Genomic DNA, 21,490 nt, shown 5'->3' with positions numbered 1-21,490 from the left:
ATTATCGTTACAAATTTTCCCCATCTCTGCTGTCCAGTGATTTGGGGCATAGTGGACACATCAGTGCAGTAAGGAAATGTACTGCACTAATATACCCATCTTCCTCATTGGCTGCACATGAAGGGGAACACTGTGATAGTAACCCCATTGTAATCCACACACAGCCACCACTGTACACTGTCACACACAGACAAGTCCTGTAACAGCAGTTTCAAGGGGAATTCTTCCTCATCACTATGGCTTGGAATTCACCGCCCTCCTTGCAATACTCCTAACAGTTGCTATCACCGCTTGTGGGACTACATAGACCATTTAGCAACAGATTAAAGACTGAAAATTGCATTGGTTCAGCTGCAGAAACCAAGTTGCTAGAGTGGAAAGGAACCCCAGTGAATGTGTACAGGCGACGGTGGGGCTGACAAACGAGGGCAACACTGGACTGCAAGTGGGTGCTGTCTTCTCACAGAGCTCGTAAAGTGACAAGAAAGACGTGTCAACCACACACAGAGATCAGTGGCCAGGACCACCTAAACCACTCTCTCTATTAAAAATAGTGGCCCAATAAAAGTAGTTAAAAAATTATTGAAATAGTTTAATAATTATTAAACTATTTTTATTTTACGAGGTCAGCCCCACTTAGCTACATAACCCTTTTTCATAAGCGACCTGGCCACAAATGAGAGCTCAACGAAGTGGCTTATCACGTGTAAATTTATAGCAGCTAAATACTCTAAATGCATGTTTCTAAATGTGGAGGTAAAAACCAGTTGACCAAACAAAAATCCACGTCACCATGGGAAGAGACATGCAAACTCCAAATATCAGGGTCTGGATCGAACCCACGACCTCCTGTATACCAGGCGAGGTAGTTCACATCTCGTCACCGCGAGATGCGTGTCAGAAAATAACAAGTTAATTACTCAAACTTATTATTATGTCACCATTGCATCTACGACCCGTCTCCTAGCGATCGAGAGCTTAGTTTAAGGGAGACGACCGTCACTTTGTGGGTGCGTCGCCCCGTCTCGATGCGCAAACTCCTGCAATAAAATTGCGCACTTCACAGTTGAAGGTCAACGTTCCAAGCGGACTGCGACTCTCTAAGGAATGGCGCCATACCCGTGATCCATGGATCAAACATATCTCTCAAGACACTGGTATGGCAGCTAAAGCAGGTTACGCGAATGCTATCACAGGAGGTCACACGTTTGGCACAATGGTCCTTCGCTGACTATGCACGATGCATGAAATTACCCAAAAGAACCTATAGGACTGGGCAGTTATGTTTGGGGTCTGTGACCAGGTTAAGGAGATCACTAGGTGAGGTGCACAAAGAGCTTACCAATCATTTGGGCAATGGTCTTCTCGTATTCTGCCACAATTTTCCTGCACAAAAAACAAGTTGGTTACAAGTTGAGGAAAAAATAATAAAAGAACACGATGTTTCGGTCGCGACACAAGCATCCGTCATCAGGTGAGAAAGAATTACCTGCTGTTGTGTTTTTATATAGGCACGGGAGAGGGGGAAGGGGGGGGTTGTAAAGTCGTGGCTGCACGAGTTCACGGGGGGGAGAGAGGTGATGGGTTTGTGGTCGCCCTTGCAAAAGAGGCAATGCCGTTACTTTCCGCTGCACACGCATACGTGGTGTCACGTGTTGAACCAATGTCACATCACCATCTCATCATTGTTCGTACAGCAAAAGCTGTCATCCGGCATTCATGGGGAATGGAGGGTGCCGGTTAATCAAATCATATATTTCCGGTTATCTGAGAGTTATACTTATGGTTCACCAAATTTTTTAAACACATTCAACTTTTTGAGAAGGAAATTAACCCTACATTTTAAATGATATAAAACTATATTTTCTTTTACAGAGATACTCACCAGTCAGTTGTAGCGCATTCTACCTTGATTGCAGAGAAGCAGTGGGGCCGTTTAAGAGTACAGTATACAATACTGTATGTACAGACTGCCGCTAGCGCCACCACTCGGTAGCGTTCTGAAACTTCCGTAAACAATAGATCTATGAGAAGAGCACGGCAAGATGTCGGATGGCTGTCGGAATCTTTCTGGATATGTGAAGAAAGATTAGTAATGCCGTCTATGACAGATGCCGGTTAATAGAGCATTCCGGGTGGTAAAATGCTGGATGGCAGAGCTTTTGCTGGACTATTACACGGGCTTTGCCGACACATTAATTTACACCCTACCTCATTTCTGTGACCTCCCGTTTGTCGTCATCGCACGTCCTCTTCCATTCTGCGATCTCACAGTCTTTCGTCAAAATCTGCATTGAGGAGAGTCCAGCTGTAAGTACCGTATTTTCCCGCATATAACCCGCAGACGCATATACCCCGCAAAAATAGCGTTTTGTGTAAAACAAATTTCAGATAGCCCGCACCTCCATATACACCGCATGCATTCATATCTTTAACGTCGTTACCGCAGCTTAATTCCATCATATTAATACGACGTTTACATTTGTAATACATTCCACTATCAATTGTTAACATTAAAATCATAACGTGCACAAAGAAAACAAACTAACCGGAAACGAGTGAACCTAAAACAGTAAATAAGTAACAAAAGTAAATATCCAATAAATAAGTAACACATAACTGGTAGATAAGTACAGTTTTAGCACTGGTAGATTGCGCACTGCGCAGACAATCGCGGTACTACGGTAACGCCGTTGCCCCGCCCCCCAACCTCTCTCTCCCCCAGCTCTCCCGTCGCCACCGCAGACCTTGCTCTGCAACCACCCCCCAACCCCCCACCTCTCTCTCTCCCAGCTCTCCTGTCGCCAGTAAACAAAGTGCGCCCATTGTCGTTTGATTGTACAAACAATTCGAATAATTTAAAACGTGATAACATGTGCAATTTTAGTGTGAGTGGTTTATTCAGCAGTGCTTTAGTCAAAGGTAAGTGTTGCATAGTAAATAATCCTACCATGAAAAAATTAAACGAGTTATGACATGTCACACGTGTAAAATACTTTGGGATAGCCCGCACCTCCATATACCCCGCAGGGTCTTGTTTTGTTTGTAAAAAGTGGTATACCCCACGGGTTATATGCAGGAAAATACGGCAAGTGCGCTCGTGACGTATACAGGGGAGATGGAGTGTTAAGAGCTGTAGTGGGAATGAATCTAATGGGGCAGTCTAGCCATAGCGAGGAAAAAAAAATACCTTGTCTTCCATGAGAAGTAATGGACTGTGACATTTCTTTAAAAAAGTATGAAAGAAGGGATGAACTGTGGTATGAGTTTAGTAGAAATATATTTCATATAAAGTGCATAATCTAATGAACTATAATAAAACGTGACTGGATAATGACAACCAATGAACAGACAATGCGTGTATGATCAATAAAGGCACGCTTCTGGTATAGTGTGCACCGTGTCACCCAGCGTTCCGAGGGTGCTCACCTCTTCGCGGGCCCGCTGCAAAGCGCCGTCCAGGTCCGTCTGCGTGTACCGCAGCAGGCTCACGATAGCATTCTGATCGAGCATGCTCACCGGTGGGGTGTACACCGGGCCCTTGTGGGCAGGGACTTCAGGGACTGGCGGAATGTCCACCTGCAACCAGAACAGGGGCAGTGTATGATGACCTCAAGTTTCGCGTCTACAAATCCGGCGAAAACGGCCATGGCTGACGCCGAGTTTGATGCCCTTTGGAAGCAAGTGACAAACACGCAAGCGAAGAGAACACGCAGGAAAACGTTTTGCAAACTCTCATAGAGCGACACTTGTACCACTCACCATACCAATAAGCACACCGAGTGTTAGTGTTAGTTCAGTTGCACGTGAATTTTCAAACAGCAAAAACAAGTGCTGCACTGCATGGAGGGCAGCCGCCATACCAATTGGGTAGCAAAAAGACTTCATCTTTCACATGCATTGCGCAGATATGTTAACGTGTCAGTAAAGTAACATCTAAATCTCGACTGAATATCATGAAGTGCACACAAAAACGTAAATGTCCATTCTGGCAACAACAGAATGAAGCAAGACATGTGTGTTCTTCTGTAAATGCGTTAACTGCTAGGTCAGCCTTTAAAAAGAAAGCCTACAATCATCACCCACTCCTAGGGACTCCCTAGTACAGCGACGCGTGACCAGATACTTTTTTACCAGGCTAAAACCCGACACCTGAAATTGCACGAAATTCGTCTCGTTCCAGACAAGCAGTGACCTTCAAACTTTACCAGGTAACAGCTGCCATTTGCACAAATTAAGAGCCGAATGGAAGCCGCATTTAAAAGGATATGTGGAATGTTGAGATGGGAAAGATAATTTTTACGTAATTTTTTGCAGAGAAATTGTCTGTTTAGAGTTTTTTTTCAGGATGGCACATGATTCTTTAGAAGCTGTGGGCAATGATGAGTCATTGACTCGGGTAAAGCCAAGTAAACATGGAACATTAATGTTGCTATGTTACAATGAGACAAAGATCTGATAACATATTTTATTCCTCCTTTAATCATCTTTTCCGAACACTGTGTCTTGAAAGTTATAGTCTCCAATAATGTGCAAGATCAACCTCATGAGAAGTAAATACAACATTCACATCAGCGCCAGTGCTAAGAGCATGAGTAAAACGTGTTCTTTCACAAGGAAATCCTGTAATTATACTTATTGTTGCATGTAAAAAAGTGGCAATATCGTGTATACCACACATTCATTGTGATAATGCCATGCTCTCCTACAAATTCCTCCCAATCAACTCCACCCTTTCCTTAATTGTCTGGGAGCTGAATATATTTGAGTGAATTAATTGATCAACCTTTGCCCATCACAGATACTGCCGCACATTTTCACCAAGAGATAACGGATCCTGCACGTGTCTTGTGTAAAGTGAGCGAGTGAATTACGAGTGCCACTTAAAATGCCATCGGAGTTATTTCAATTCAAGCAGGGATTCACGTCCGAGTTAAAACGCTCATTATTTCGACTATTAAAGTCAGACTTGCCTGCAGGCACAATCTGCGGCTGGCAAACTGTACCTGCCACTCTAGGGGGATGTTTGGGGAGAGGGTCCGTTGATGGCTGTCTAAATGAAAGGCCTCCAGCTGCACCGCAGCCAGCTGTAACTTCTCCTGCACTCCCCAGTCCACCCAATAAATAGCAACAGCGTAGTGGACCAAGCCATCGACAGAGTGGGATGGGGCACGAGAGCAGGGCAACAGAGTATGAGCCAAAAGCGCATAACGGAAGAGCAAAGAGGCAGAAAGGGAGAAAGGATCATGGACTGGTAATCAGAATCAAGCATCAGGGCCCAAAGACACACGAAGAGCAAACGAAATGAGTTGGGTGAGCTACTCAGCATCTCTTTACTGAGTAGCTCATTTGCTTTGAGAAGAACATTTATCATGTGACAAATGCAAAACCGAACATAAAACAACAGAACAGTGACCTCTACCAATAAATCAGGTTCGAATGCTGTTGTACATTCACATGTTGCAGAAGAGAAACACTTCAATCCCATCCCTGGATGTCAAAAAACACATTCAAGATAATTGGTGAAAGATGGAAACGATACAAAGTGCCATGTTAGGTCGTTGTGACTCAATGGGAGTCCTTAAAAACATTCACAAAGGCAAACATCACTGTTATTTGCGGTTGGGAGAAGTTGTAAAAAAATTCACACGAGTGATTCAATAACACATCTACCAGTGGTGGGTTTTATAGACCACAACACGTTTCCCAGTCAAAGAACCCTCAAATGATTCCGGTTTGCTTGCTGAAGAAATGTACAGCTGAGACACACGGGAGGCGATCCCAAAACGGAGGGCGGTCCCCGTCAAGGCTGGCCCTCTAGTTCCAGGATTTATGGAAACCATGCTCCCCGGGCATGGCGAGGCATGTAGAATAAAGCACTGCCAAGTCCTATAGAGAGCAGAACATCTTGCCACGGTGGCAAGAAGTTAACTACCTCGTTTCGTATGTAGGAGGTCGTGGCTATGATCCCGACCCTGATGCCTGTATATTTGAAGTTTGCATGTCTCTCTCTCTCTCCCCGTGGATTTTTATCTGGGTCCTCCGGTTTTTCCCTCCAAATTTAAAAAGATGCAATTAAGAGTATGTGGTTGCTATACATTTCCATGTGAAAAGCCACTTCGTTGAGCTATCATTTGTGGGCAGGTCGTTTCTGAAAAAAAGCTACTTAGCTCAGTGGGCCTTACCTGATAAGATCACAAGCACTGCTGGTTCTGATCCATCTGTTTTCAGCTGAACAGGATATGGTCTTTTTCAGCGCAAGTGTTGAGAATATCACTCATGTATGTTTGCTATGACAGTCATTTGTTACTGGTGAACATTTTAATTAAAATGTCACATGCTAAATCAGAAGATATGATAAGCCAAGATGATTATTATTACTACTACTACTAAAATTATTTAACCAGGAAAGCATCAAGTACTTAGTTGGCAGGAGGCGGTGATGGTCCTGTTTATGTCACCGTGGTTTCACTGTTTGCTTGTACAGAATCATACCTGAAGCCTCAGTGCAAAGGCGGCTGGGTTTTTCTCTGCAATTTCTGGAAGCAACTCCTCCGTAGTTGCACTTTCCCAGGTAGATATGTTCTGCACGCGCACGTACGCAAAAAACACGATTATTTTTTGATAGACATAAAAAAAGACCATTACGTTAAAAACGTTAAAGTATTCTGACCGATGTTGCGAGAGAAGCGAGCGTGCGAGCGTGCCCCACCACCAGCGTGTCCGTCTTGAGCGGGGAGACGGCGAGGAGCTCCGCCACGCCCTTGCGCTTGGCCAGCTCGGCCTCCAGGGCGGCCGCCACCCCCCCCGCGTGCTGGGCCAGCGCCGCCGACGGTTCCCTGTGAACGCGGCCAACGGGAACCCCGACACACCGGTGAGGAGCGGGCGGCGGGGGGAAGCCACTACGACCGGATTGCGAGCTCGGAAAGCAACGTGACGAGGACATTGTGTGGAATGGTGGGGAACGGGGAGAACGACGCCGACACCTCCTCCTCCTGTGGGTAACGTTAGTCTGGGTGCGCGAACGTGCGGCGCGCTCCATCACACGCGGGACTTCAGGCGCCAGAGAACACATGCAGGGGACTTCACAGCGCTAAAATAAAATCTCTCCGTGGTTTTGCTAGACGATGACATTTTTAAATTTGCTAATCTCATTATCATCATTTTCTTGGGGATCTGCATGTAACACGGAAAACAGTGGATCTTGTGGGCCCTCACATTGTTGTAATTTGAAGATACCAGGACAAATAGGTGTTCCAATGCATACTGAGAAGATACATAAGAATATGAATAGAAAAACATGTTCTTCAAACACAATTATTAGAACCCCAATAACGTGCACTTGGCTGCATGCACAGCGCAACACCACGGAGCGTTTGACAAAGACTCACAAAGCTTCCGGTCGCTGGCAGATGCTCTTCACTGGGCTGTCTCGGAGCAAGGGGTCGAACTTCAGGTAGAGAGATTGCTTCCTTAGAGCAGATTCCTGAAACTGAAACAATGTATACAAAACACTGCTCAGTTATGCTTGCAATGACATGTGAGAGCAATGTATCGATATTAATTGATCATTCAGCAAATTCTAAAATGGAGATAAAACAAGCATGGTAGAATTAAAAGGTATCAAAAAAGTTCCAGTGTGCTGCGTGGAATGCACATACAAGAGCAGTACCAGTGACAAACATTAGATGTATATTCTTGGTTCTTCGGTAAAGTCACATTGAAGGGAAACAATAAAATAATAAAATATATATAAAACAATAACATTCTCACGACGTTTCGACTGCAACACAAACAGTCATCACCTGATGATGACTGATTGGATCAAGTATATACAAATATATAAATCGCCAGCAAAACATTTTACAGCTATAATGTAGTGGTCAGTGACTTTCAAACTTACAGATGATGTGGATCCAAATTTTTCAAGATAGTCTATAGGCTGGTCAAACCCTGGAACTGAAAAAAAACATTTACATAAAAAAATTAATCGAATGCATTTACACATAGCAGAAAGATAAGGCAAGAAAGTCAATGTTAGGAGGGCATGAAAGAGCTCATTGTTACAATCATAGCAATCATAAATCAAAGACAAATGTTGGTTTATGAGATGAAGCTTGAAACTTGTGGACTTTAGAGAAAAATGCACAATGCTTAGACTTGTATTATGAATTCCATTTGATTTCTTAAGATCAAGTGTGAGAGCGCTGGCATTCACCCTTATCGTTTAAGCATGACAATAATATTACCGTGGGAATTTCAGAAAGTAACGCTCGCATATTGAGCTTTTGACATATAATGTGTACATCAACAGATGGGTGTCTCAATCCAGCATATGGCTTTCTTGCTCCAAGTTAATATTCTACCCCAGGAGACCAGGGATAATTTTACTTACAGCATGTTAATATTACCATCCACGGTTAACACAAATCCGTTGCTTCTAACACAAATAATTGTATTGCTTTGATTAGCTTGTTGTTGGGGATGCGTAACTCATCCCATGCTAAAGTGAAACAGGGCTATACAACAAACTACACTACCAGGTAAAGCCCACTGAGCTCTTTTTCAGAAGCGACTTGGCAATCACAAATGATCACTCAACGAAGTGGCTTATTACATGGAATTTTATGGCAGCCAAAGTCTAAACGCCTGTTTCTAAATGTGGAGGAAAAAACCGGAAGACACGGAATAAAATCCACTCGAGCACGGGGGGAGAGAGACATGCAAATTCAAAATATACAGCAGGCATTAGGGTTGGGATCAAACCCACGAGCTCCTGTATACCAGGCGAGGTAGTTAATATCTCATCACCGTGGCAACCATGAAGCTGTTAATGTCCGAGAGGCTGACCTTCTGCAGCCGACCGGAACTCGTCATCACCGATCAACGCCTCGAGGTCTGCGGCCTCGGAGAATGCCGGCTCCGGGAGAGGCTGCGAGCCCTGCGCCATCTTGTGACTGGCCGCAGCCGCCGAGGAAGCGAGCTTCTCCTCGTCGGTGGCACGGCCCGACACGTGGATGTCCACCGGGACGTCATCCAGGGGAAGGTCATCCTGTGGAAAAATGGCACAGTTATACCCGTAAGGGTACAATGAATGACCATGCAAGCGGCACGAAGCATCACGCACAATTATTATAGTTGATTATTATTATTGCCACGCTATTTCACCCAGGAAAGCCTTACCGAGTCTCAAGACTCGTTTTCAGGAGGGTCCTGCCAAGATTTCGGAGTAGGGGGGCGATGTTGCTGCTCTGTGTGATCCCAACGGAGTAATTTTTCAGCATTGGGATGTTTGGCCAATGCCAGTTACACTGTATGTTTTATTTTTACTATGGGAGGAAACCCACGCAGAGCAGGGGGAGAGAGAACACAGAATCTGGATAAAAGGTCCATAAGTCATGAATCGAACCCAGGCTGCTCTTGCTGCGAGGCAGAAGTGTTACCGCTGTGCCCCCCTGCCACCAAATTAACTGGAGCTGAGAAGAGATGACCCCAAGTACAATAGGTGTACAACATGGCGCAGGCAGTGATGTCATATAAGGGGGGTAGTGCTTACTTGAGGAATTTCTTCAGGAGAGTTTTTTGGAGATTTCTTCACCTTAAAGGTACCCCTGAAAGGGTAATAATATTCATAATTAATGACGAATTCAACTGTTTTCAATGCACATCTTAAAATTTTCTACAACCCACGCAAATAATGTTCCAGCCTGAAGCATGGCGTTGACTGTGCACGCCTCACGTTAAACACAGACCGGGCCTGTAAATGCTGCTCCGGTAAAGCGCATCATGAACTATTACGAACGAGCTGTGGCACACATGGTGCAGCCTGTTCACTCGTGAAAAGCGCCATTCGCCACTTATCCCATGATCTACAACATTACTCATCAAGAGAGCTTCCGACTATAACATGGCAACATCAGTATGTTGCCAGCGATCGACGGCAACTGGATGGCTGCAATGCTGCTTTTCTCGTATCTCCTATTCCTAAGATTATTTTCCATTAAAACGTCTCTTGGCTGTCCTTTTCAGCCAATGAAACCCATTACTGCAGCAAATCGGACCAATGTATCCTACAATCAGGTGGCTAAAAATAAGCACTTGTATCTGTTCATGTAAACTAGTTACATAACTTAAATCCCAGGTTTAAATTGGCCCAATTTGTCCTGTTCAGATGAAATATAATTATGCCTGTTCTCAGGAATTGAGGTGGCAGCTGAGACCATGAACCCTGATCATTTACTAACCCCTTTAACATAGAGACGCCTGAACCAAGCGTCAAGAATATCCCAGGAGAGTGCTTAATTTTTGGGCAATTTTGGAAATGACGATGTTTTGGCTGTAGGGCATCACTGAATAAGATTCAAATATAAAACATGGGCATAATGCTCAGGAATATATGGACTGCCATTTCATGAGTATCAAAGAGCCAAGCAGGTTGGGAGTTGACAGAAATACTGACCTCTGCACAATCCATCAACCCCACCTGAATAGTTGTCAATTGCAGAAATGAGCCATCGTGGCCACCTTAAAATAGAAAGGGCAGCAGCAGCAGCCAGTACTGCCGCTGCTTGAAAGCACCAATGAAGGTGGCTGACTACGAACGTGCTCTGTGCCTGGTGCTGCTAAGCAAGGGTGCACCAACTCAGGTGATGTGGCTGACACAGTGTGACCGTGTGTCAATGACACACAGGGCTTGTAAACACACAACACATCGGAAGGGGGGAAATTAATCCTCTTCCTACAGTTAAAAAAAATCATCCCGATTGTGTTGTCGATATTATCTCATGAGGCATTATCGATTCGGGTTTCTTGCAGAGCAGTGCAACCCTTTATTGTAAGCGAAAGGCCCATGGAAGAAGATATCAGAGAGCTATCTATTAGATCCCTTCAAGTGACCTCCGGTCTACATGGTAGGAAGCAGCATCTTCTCAACCGCCATGTAATAAGAGGGTTAGTGTTTGTTTTATGACAGTCTAACATATTATTAATTCTTAAGAGCTCAAATTTGCCCGCAATGAAGTGCACAATGAAATGTTTTTTTGGTGCAGTCACTGATGACCAGGCTGAGGCATCCAACCCACGACACACTGAGTCAAGGCACCCAGCCACCTCCTTCGTTACATTTAGCCATAAGGAAATGGAGAAACAGTAAAAAATTATCAGATGTGTGTTTTGTAATGTATGAGTAAGCTACACAATGCCTTTGGGATAGTCAGGTCAAAGTTTGCATCAGATTACACAGCACCAGGAAGATCAAGCCCAACGTAATCGTCTGGGTATATTTGAGCCCACATTAGAATGACATTGGACTGTGGGTGGAGGGTTAGGGTAGGGAAGCAGCATCCTAGGACCATCTAGAGCTGGAAACCCCGTGGGAGTATCGGCTTCATTTGGGAGGAGACGTGGTCATAGACCACGCACACCGCCACTGTCCCCGCCACGTACGAGGGTCGCTCACAAAGTAATGCCCCATTTTATTTTTTTATCTCAGCCAAAATGTAGAGGAAAAGTGAAACCTAGCCACAAAATTGGCAGATGGTATTGGCTACATGCCCATTACTTTTACATATAATCCCCTTCCACCGTCAATGGTTTTACGTCATCAAGAAAAGGCGGCGTGTATTAATTGCCAGCGAAAGTCCTGTCCTGCCTCTCAAAGCCACTTTATCACCTCACTAACCTCGTCGTCTGTAAATGTGTACTCGCTTTACCTAGCAGTGCTTCTTCTGTTCACAGTCTCGTCTCCGTCGACGGTTTTTAGCCTTTTGTGAACGTTGCCCCACTGACTCGTTCTCTGCAGTCTAAAACTCAATTCCAGCTCTTTGTTTGCGATGCACATGGCTGCTCAATGGCGTTTTGACCACTAATTGTTGAGGGTCTATTGGTAGGCATATTTTGAAACTGTGAAAAGTGGAAAAGTAAAATCTTACAGCTCACTGAAAGTTTGATCATCTTCTAGTGGGAATATTTTTTCTTTATGTGGGGCATTACTTTCTGAGCGATCCTCATATTAACGTCAGCTCAATTTTTATTATTTTAAAAAGACAGCAAGGCCATGAGCAGGGTGGGCTAGGAAGCACTGATTTATGGTGGCAAAACATTGTAGCATCATGGATGTTACCAAATGCAAGAATATATTTTATAGCGACACTTATGCAGCTTCACCAGAGAGAAAACCCATGTGTGCGAGGGGGAAACAAAGCACACGTGTAGCGAAACAAACACAGTACTTACAACATAGAACACAAATACTTCAAGCCCTCTAATGTGCCGCTGCATTAATACAAAAAAGAAAGACAAGAGTTTAGACAAGACAGAGGACATTAAGTCAATCACAGGAATTGGAATGTCGAGGTTTGAACTTTCAGAGCAAATCACACAGGTGCATGCTATACTTTAATTTAATCAAAATGTAAGGTAGCATTCACTAATTTATCACTTATTTGCCGTACGTTTAAGTACAAGCAGGCATTGGAACCCTCGGTGCATTGCGTACCTGAGGCTGTTACGAGTACTTAATCGGGGGTTTTGTATCACGTGTGCAGTCACAGCTGGTGCATCTGCCAGTCATCTCAGTCAACCCATGGCACCTGGGTCTGTCCCGTGACCTCCGGTCAGCGAGTGTTCGACACTTCACATGGCCTCTAAGTGCACCTGGCCTGGCACAGGCGCCGTGGTGACGTCACTGCCACTTAGTAGCGAATGGCGGCTATTGTTGTTGAAGTCAATGCCCACGAGCCAAGCCCGGTCCCTAACGCAAGAGGAAGCTCCGCAGCAGCGAAGACCTCAGTCGAGTGGGGTGGTGGTGGCTTTCTCCACGGAGCACGTCAACGTGCGCACGTGCGCGCTTAACAAGTAAACAACAACGTGGACCGAGCACCCTCTGCAGCTTTCACCCTCTGACCAAAAACGACCACAATGAGTTACTGGGGCCGAGTTTCAGGTTTCGCGATGTTGATCAGGTTAAGGTTAATAAGGGCGCCATGGTGGCGAGATGTTAATTACCTCACCTGGTATACAGGAGATTGTGGGTTCGATCCCAACCCTGACGCCTGCTGTATTTGAAGTTTGCATGTTCTCCCTGCGGTCGCGTGGATTATTATCCAGGTCCTCCGGGTTTTCCCCTCCACATTTAGAATCAACGTGCTTTTAGAGTATCTGGCTGCTATAAATTTCCACGTGATAAGCCACTTTGCTGAGTTGTCATTTGTGGCCAGGTCACTTCTGAACAAAAAGCTTTCGAGCTCATTGGGCCTTACCGGGTAAATAAAAATAATTAATAGTTTTTTTTAAGTTTAAAAAAGTCGTATATTGCTATCATCTTACTTTTTTTTCTTTCAAAAAGAGCTCTTCTCATAAGGGTTGTACAGCTCTCCGTTTATGGCCACAAGCAGGAGAGAGAAATTACACAGGGGGACAAATTCCTGCTTAAAGACGTTGTGATTGTGGGATGTAATGGTGAAGAGACATTTGTTTTTGCACTTTGGACGCATTGGCTGAGACAATAATTGAGTAAACCGGTATTGTAGTCAAGGACATTGGTCTATGAAAGTTTGATCTTGTGAGTCAATTCCAATGTATATCCGCAAAAGGATCAATATCCGTTGACCACAAATGAATAAAAACGTCAACGCATAACACCACATTTACTAAATACAGCCTTCTACGACCTCAATATCAAAATTTCCTAACACTGTGATGACACAAATGACTGCATGTCATCGCATGTTGCCAAGATAATCAAGTTTAAAATAATGTATTCTTAATAAACGCTCACAATATATGCACGTAGGAATGGATAAAATATATAATTATTTCGTTTTTTGGAACCCTCCCCTCAAAGCCCCTCGCATTCCCCATCTCAGTACCTAACTTCCCAAATCTGCAATGCCCCAGCTGAGGTCTTCACGGTCAACAACCATCAACCGAACACACAAACCCCCCCCAGCGATCCATTGTAACTCCTGCATGTAAATTTTTATTTTTATTTCACCAGCTAAGTCCCACTGAGCTATGTAGCTCTTTGTCAGAAGCGACCTGGCCACACATTATAGCTCAACGAAGTGGCTTATCGTGTGGAATTTTTTTGCACCCAATTACTATAAACGCATGTTTCTAAATATGGCGGGAAAAACCGGAGGACCCAGACAAAAATCCACGAGACCAAATTTCAAATATACAGCAGACGTCAGGGTCAGGATGAAACCCACGACCTCCTGCATACCAGGCGATGTAGTTAACATCTCGCCACCGTGGCACCATGTTCTGCTGCCCCTCCCACATCTCCTGTTCCAGTGAATGCACTCCAACAACGTGGATGGCATTGAAAAAAAGAGGGGAACCAAAAAGACAACTCTGCCCAAACTACGGTGCCTCTCCTAACCACACAAGCTTTGGTTGCACCATAAAAGTTGAAAACCATTTTGACACCGCACTAATGACACAACTGGAGGGGGGGGGGGAATGAGATGGAGGCAGGGTGTACAGTGTGGCGAGTTTATGCAATGACCCACCTGGTAATCAGTTTGTAAAGCTGAAATGTAAACGTCTTATTTTACTCTCAGTTCATGCACATTCCTGATTTATTGGTGTGTTTACATTTTTTGCCAGATTAGTGATTTCAGAATTGTTACAATGTGACATAATTACTATTCATATTGTTTGGGTCTTTCGGTAAAACCATGTATATAGGTGCAAAGAAAATAACAAAATAAAAAAACTACGACATAATTCCTGTGTATGATGTAGTGAGAATAATTCACAGAAAAAAACATGTCTTGAAATCATCTAGTCCACAAGTTCTTAAATTGTTTGGCCTATGAGCAACTTAAAGAGTCATATCAAAATCTCAATAGCAATAAAATTCCCAGTGATTAATCATTGACTGGAAAACATAATTGTGGGCAAGACATTGGACAGCCCGACACTCAGCAGGAGGATGTGGTATTTAAATTGCACCACAAGCAGCTCTTGGAAAACAAATCGAGTCCCTAAACAACCCCCAAGCTACCCTCTCCCTCCTTCTGCATTCCTCCCACCTCCAGCGACCCCCTTCCTCTGCACCGCCCCTCCCCAGCTAACCTCTCCCTCTGCACCCCCACAGCTACCCTCTCCCTCTGCAACCCACCTCCCAGCTACCCTCTTCCCCTAGCCAAACTATTGACCTGAAAATTGTACATGTTTCACTATTAGTACTATTGTAATATATATTTAAATAGGAACATGTGTGTTGACCTGTCATTCTGATATTTAAATAGTATTAAACATTTAATTACATATCATTTGTGGCCAGATCGCTTCTGAAAAGAGCTATATAGCTCAGTGGGACCTTACCTGGTAAAATAAAAAGTTTGGTTTTAGTTTAAAAGATTTACATTATTTTATATTGATAATTGTACTGTTATATTCTTTGTTCTTTCGGTAAAGTCACGTAGAAGGGAAACAATAAAAATATAAAACAATACAATTCTCACGACGTTTCGACTGCAACACAAGCAATCACCATCAGGTGTGAAAACCACAGCAAGAAAATTTGAAAAAAGTGGCGGTTATTTTTTAACGTTAGCACCACGGAGAGCGATTTGACAGTTTGTTCAGATGGACGAGTCCATATATGTTCGGAAAAGAGGAGGGGAGAGACGAAAATAATGGATGCGGTCTGAAAGCCACCGTAAGCGTGAACAATCAATTAAGACCCGAAATGGTTTATCAAATCCTTCCAATGATTGCTAAGCCAGAATCCATCTTCTCGGTTGAAATTGTCACTGTATTTGTATATATGGATAGCCTCTTGAACGAATCTCTCATGGTAGCCAGATGGCTTGCAAAAAACCTCTGTCTTGGAGAAGTCAATGTCATGTGAGCCTACTGAATAATAACAGTGATCTGCCACGGCCGAGGTGTTGGTCCTACCGTGTTTAAGGTCTGCTTTGTGTTCACGAATGCGGTCCGAGACATGGCGTTTGGTTTCTCCAATGTAACTACTACCACAGAGGCAACTAAGTTTGTAGATGCCAGGGTACTGTATGTCCGGAATCACATCTTTTACAGACGGAACCAGATCACGGATTTTATGTAATGTGTTGAAACGGACCTGGATCTTGTGTTTATTCAAGATTTTGGAGATCTTTTTGTGATCCCCGCAATGTAGGGTAAAGTCATGGTTTTGAGAGGGTCCTTCTTCATGGTTTGAGTGATAGCTTTGCGGATTGTATAGTCGGAGTAACCATTAGCCTTAAGAGCTTGGTGTACGTGCTTGAGTTCACTGGCTATGTGTTCCTGATCGGATATGCATTGGGCTCTATGGTGCAGAGTCTTGATGAGGGAATTCTTCTGGGATGGATGGTGGTGGAAATCCGGTTTCAGGTAAGCATCCATATGGGTAGCTTTCCTGTAGACAGTGGCTCATTGAACCATCAGGTCTCTTTTTTATTAGGACATCCAAAAAAGGTAGCTTGCCATCTTTTTCGACTTCAATGGTAAATCTGATGGCTGGGTGTATGGAATTGATGTGGTCGAAGAATTGGTCTAGAGCAGGCCGGCCATGTGGCCAGATGACAAAGTGTCATCCACGTACCTCTTCCATAAGGTTGGGCGTAGAGTGGCAGTCTGGATGGCGTCAGTCTCAAATTTATCCATGAAAATGTTGGCTACAACCGGAGATAGGGGGGAGCCCATTGGGGTGCCCTTTGTTTGTAGAAAGTTCCATTCCAAGTGAAGTATGTATTGGTTAAGCAGTGTCTCACCAGGGGGGGTACCTCAGTGTTTAGTCCTTGATGAACCAAGTCTTCAATGATTGCAATGGTGTCAGGTACAGGAACTTTGGTGAATAAGGAAACTACATCAAAACTGACAAGCAGGTCGTCTGGGGACAGGGAAATACCCTTGATTGTCGATACCAGGTGAGTAGAATTTTGTACCGCAGAGGTGGTTTTTCCAGTGAAAAAAATATAACTGCCACTTTTTTCAAATTTTCTTGCTGTGGTTTTCACACCTGATGATGATTGCTTGTGTTGCAGTCAAAACGTCGTGAGAATTTTGTTTTATATTTTTACTATTTTATTGTTTCCCTTCTACGTGACTTTACCGAAAGAACCAAGAATATGAATCCCTGCAGTAACGAAAGCTTTAAATAAAAAAATGTACTGTTATATAACGTGGCATGCTTGGTTGCTAGCTTTCGACAATATAAATCATCAGATACACAAGTTTTTTCTTTGAAAATGCATTCGCTTTTGAAAAAACCGTACCCATTACAGGCATGTAGATTAATGGAATGAATTAAAAATGACAAATTATATAAGTGAGACCTCAAATTCCATTTCAGGCATGGTTGAGGTAGCCTGGCCACCTGTGCAAGGTCTGTCACGCAAAGCCCATTGAGAGAGGCTGCACCACTGGGAGAGGCTGCACCACTGGGGGAGGCTGCACCACTGGGGGAGGCTGCACGACAGGGGGAGGCTGCACCACTGGGGGAGGCTGCACCATTACGGTGAGATGTCAACACTGAGGTTGTTGTCCTCTATGTGGCTGATGGTCCCTGCTGTAGGAATGTGAAATTTCCCACCACTGACTGCGGACAATCAACAGGGATGAGCACTGCCAAATGTTCATTTGAACATGGAGGACACTCTGACCTAACACATTAGGCACAAAGATAAACACACGAGTCATGACTGTCCTGCCTGGTACACGTAGAAAAACACATCTTTGGAGGTACAAGAGGAATTAATTAATGGATGCAAAAATGGACACAAATGAATGGAACTATTTCTTTCAATAGCTCTGTTAAACACTATAAACTGTAGGCACATGTCGTCCATGAGCCTAGACCAGATATCTCATTTATCAGTCAAATGTGATGTGGCATAACTTCAATGGTTACAATTGCTTGATGTGGCCATCAACATTTAATAACGTGATTACCATTTCAAATGAGTGGGTTATCAAATAACCCACAATTAGCAGCCACATAACTAAATGGGGACTACTAAAGACGTGCCACTTCAGGCGGTGCCAAATTCGGCTCTGGAATGGAGTACAGCAATGATTACCTATGACTAGCAGTGGGATGGATGTGTTCCTTATTCTATGATCAAGACTATGGCATGTCTGCACTCCTTCTGCTGTACCACACTCCTATTATCACTTCCAGCTTAGTCCAACCTTTCCCTTGGCCTTCAAATGCAAAATCGGATTGGTTTTAAATAATTCTCAATTGTCAAAATTGCTTGTATGCAATTAGCCGAGTCCTCTACAATTAGCGCACATCCAGTCGACTGCACTTACATTTATAGATACTGATAATCCAAGATTTAAGAATGCATTACAATTAGTCTTCACATATTAATATATCTCTTTTCACATTTTCGCATTTCAGTCCAACATTTGTGAATTCACGATGTAAGCAAACTGTTACATCCCTTTATTTCTGTCCAAGGTGTCTGTGTAACGTAAGGCTATGTTGCACGACAACAGTTCTCTATACGTACGTTTTTACTGGCTGCTTCTTCTTTTTCAGCGGAGACTTCCCAGGTGCAACAGGGGCGGTGGAGTCTTCGGCTTCCACAGAGGTCCCCATATCAGGTGGGATCTCAAAGCCAGCGGGTTTAGGTGGGGAACAACACATCTTCGTGGAGGATTTGAACGGGTTCTCACTTTCAATGTTGTCCGCATCGAAAGTGTAGGAAGCACGAGGCAGCTTGGGCGAATTCTGCATCTTTGGCCCTCCACCAAACGGATTAAAGTTGGGGTCATCGAGTTTGGAGAAGTCCAATTCGTAGGAACTTTTAGACAATAGAATTTCCTCAACATCTGCAGCTACTGCAGCCTCGGCAACAGGTGGAACATTGTGCACCACAGCTGGTTTCTTGAGCGTGGTCTTTTTCTTAGGCAACACCTTTGTTCCTGGTTTTCTACCCAACCTTTTAGGTGGCGTGTGCTTCTTTTCAGGGTCATTTGCGTTCTCTTTGTTGTCTGAGAAGTCAAACTCAAGTTTAACAGCCCCTTTCTCTGGCTGAGAGGTAACTACCTGTGCTTCTGGTTCAGCAAAGGCTGCAGCGGAAGCTTGCTTGCGGTCAAAAGGAGGAGAATTCTGTAATTTGGATCCTCCAATTTGAAATGGGTTGACAGAATCATCGTAGCTGTAGGGATCGAACGTGTAAGAAGCTTGTGGAAGCTGTGGAGACTGCGGTAGGTTGGTTTCTGCAGAGACAGCACCAACGATGTCTGCATCAAAATGTTGTCCTCCAGCACTTGAAGGACTATCAATGTGAACTGCAGCTGGCTGATGCAGTAAGTGGTCCAAAACAAACGCAGTGCTCTTTTCCTCCAAGGGAATTGCAGGAATAGTTAACTCTGATGTGATCATGTTGTTCTCATGTACAGAACCAAAATCTTCTGCACTAGAGGAACTACACAAAGGATTTGCAACTGAAGAATATTCCACATTTGGGAAATTGCCATTCAATGGCAACTCCCCTGGTCCATTTTCAGCAGTGTCTGTATGAGTTTTCAGTGCAACCTCCTGTTTTGCAGAAGCATCAATTATGGCTGTTTTATCAGCTTGCGTTTTTGTCTTCTTTGCCCGAGGACTTGCCTTCAGTACCAGTGCATGAGGTTGTTGCACAAAAGTATCAACATCTGGGGTGGGGTTTTTCTCTCCGGTCAAAGAAGGCTCCAGCAGTCGGTTCAGTGCTTGGCCACACTCCCTTTCCACCTGGGATACCCCCTCAAAAAGGACATTGCTGCAAAGGTTTTCAAAGTCAAGGGCGTAGGCTCCTTTACTGGCAATGGGTTCGTTCTCATCAAAGAGTTTTGGGCTGGTAGGAGCTGCCAGGGAGTCTTCAAGGGGAATGGCAACGTCCGCTTCGACAGGCGCTCCGCACGGGGCGTCCACAGCAGTCTCCTGTGGAGCCTCCTGGGGGAGCTGCGCACTCGCAGATGCTTCTAACGAGGTCGCAAAACACTCGGGAAACAAATCTGCAAAAAGGGGATAAAGTTTATAATGAATTAACACCTTTTGTAAACGTTTTAAAGACACCAATTGATGTAAAGCTCATTTTGGACATTTTTTTAAAATAAATCAGATAAGTGCATTCATTCAACAATCAACTTTGTGCAACAAAAATGTTTGCTTATGAAAAAACAACTGCACTGAAATACATCGCATTGGCATTCTATTAAACGAAGGAACACAAAAGACAGCCATTTAAAAAGAGGCTTAAGCAGTGCTAAAGTTCAAGAAGGCAGCCAGATCTTTGACGGACGCAGCTACCAAAAATAAGATGCAATATGCTATACATGGAAATTATATTAATATTGAGGATAAATGATGCTCAATTATACGTCACATCAAAATTGTCGCACGATTCATGGCTGGTCATGATGATGAATTAGCGGGTGAGTGGTGGCCTGCGAGTAAAGACACTTAATGTCTCCTGCTCTGCCCACCAGGAAGACACCTTGCACGCTCATCAATATTAATGATCCCACTGGCAGAGTTGAGGAATGATACTATCTCGTGTACCCAGGACAAGACAAAGATTCCCCTTATAGCCTTGACAGAATTTTGGGGCAAGTGCTTTTAGCGAGAGGGTGGGTGGCGAGCACCATGCTTAGCTGCATTTGTCTTCTAGGCGACGAAGTTTACACACCGCACAAAGTACTAATTTGAGGGTGAGTCGACCTAGGGGAGGCCCGAACTGGTTCAGATAATCCTTACTGGTGTTGACCTTGAGCAGGAAAAGAACTCAGGTCGCCGGGTTCGCAGTGGCCCTAACCGTTGCGCTCCCAGTCCCCACGCTTCACTACCCAGGGCTTGCCTCGATTCACAAACTCGGGTGAGCTCTGAGTGTCGGACTCAGGAGGTAGTTCTTGTTGTTAGCAACATGTAGATAATTGCCGAAAGGTAAACAATGGGAAGGTAACCGGATGCCTAGATGTGTTTTAATCCTGTAAAGCCAGTATGGGCCAATCCAATCTCAAGCAGGATTGGTCCGTACAGATCATCACCACTATCAAATGAGAAATATAAACGGGCGGTAATCGGATACGTCTGCTCTATTCAGCCAAAACTCTCACTGTACCTGCACTTAACATGTCACATTCAACGATGTCAGAGTATGCATCTTCATATATTTTAGAGCCACCACCCAATGGAAGAATAATAATGATTGTTGTCCAATATGCCAAGTGTGTATATATATTAAATGCAGTCAGACAGCATACGAAGTGAAACGCAGCAAGGACCAATGAAGTGAGTTTCAGCAAAAGCTCCTCTCCACTACGCTGTAGAGAAGCTGACGGGCGCCACGGTCGTGCCCGCTCCGTGGTTGAAGTTCGTATCAATGGCCACCGAACACGACCCCCACACTGCCAGTGAACCCCCCCGCTCCGCACACACACCACCTCTGCTTCAACAGCCTCCAGCACAGCTTCTCCCACCCCCTGCTGTGTACGCTCGCTCTCTTTTTACTTTCTCTATGGTGTC

General features: G+C 44.3%; 1 protein-coding gene across 5 annotated transcripts in view; it reads right to left on the bottom strand.

Annotated features, from left to right (window-relative positions):
• The window catches only part of LOC116941175 (uncharacterized), a 71,186-nt gene that overhangs the window by 16,263 nt on the left and 33,433 nt on the right, over positions 1–21,490 (bottom strand). For 4 of the 5 annotated variants that reach the window (XM_076066408.1, XM_076066410.1, XM_076066409.1 and 1 more), the window contains 12 exons: positions 18,492–19,980; positions 12,235–12,273; positions 9,557–9,611; positions 8,851–9,052; positions 7,904–7,959; positions 7,392–7,492; positions 6,713–6,839; positions 6,496–6,585; positions 5,007–5,099; positions 3,430–3,579; positions 2,212–2,288; positions 1,343–1,386 (listed from right to left, as the gene is read on the bottom strand). In XM_076066408.1, coding sequence (XP_075922523.1) covers positions 1,343–1,386; positions 2,212–2,288; positions 3,430–3,579; positions 5,007–5,099; positions 6,496–6,585; positions 6,713–6,839; positions 7,392–7,492; positions 7,904–7,959; positions 8,851–9,052; positions 9,557–9,611; positions 12,235–12,273; positions 18,492–19,980 — 2,523 coding nt within the window. The remainder of the gene's footprint in view (positions 1–1,342; positions 1,387–2,211; positions 2,289–3,429; positions 3,580–5,006; positions 5,100–6,495; positions 6,586–6,712; positions 6,840–7,391; positions 7,493–7,903; positions 7,960–8,850; positions 9,053–9,556; positions 9,612–12,234; positions 12,274–18,491; positions 19,981–21,490) is intronic. The other variant, XM_076066406.1, reaches the window with a different exon arrangement.

Source organism: Petromyzon marinus, chromosome 11 (assembly GCF_048934315.1).
Source record: "Petromyzon marinus isolate PM22_M1 ecotype Great Lakes invasive population chromosome 11, UKy_Petmar_22M1.pri1.0, whole genome shotgun sequence".
NCBI lineage: Eukaryota > Metazoa > Chordata > Hyperoartia > Petromyzontiformes > Petromyzontidae > Petromyzon > Petromyzon marinus.
This window is presented reverse-complemented; position numbering and strand designations above follow the sequence as displayed.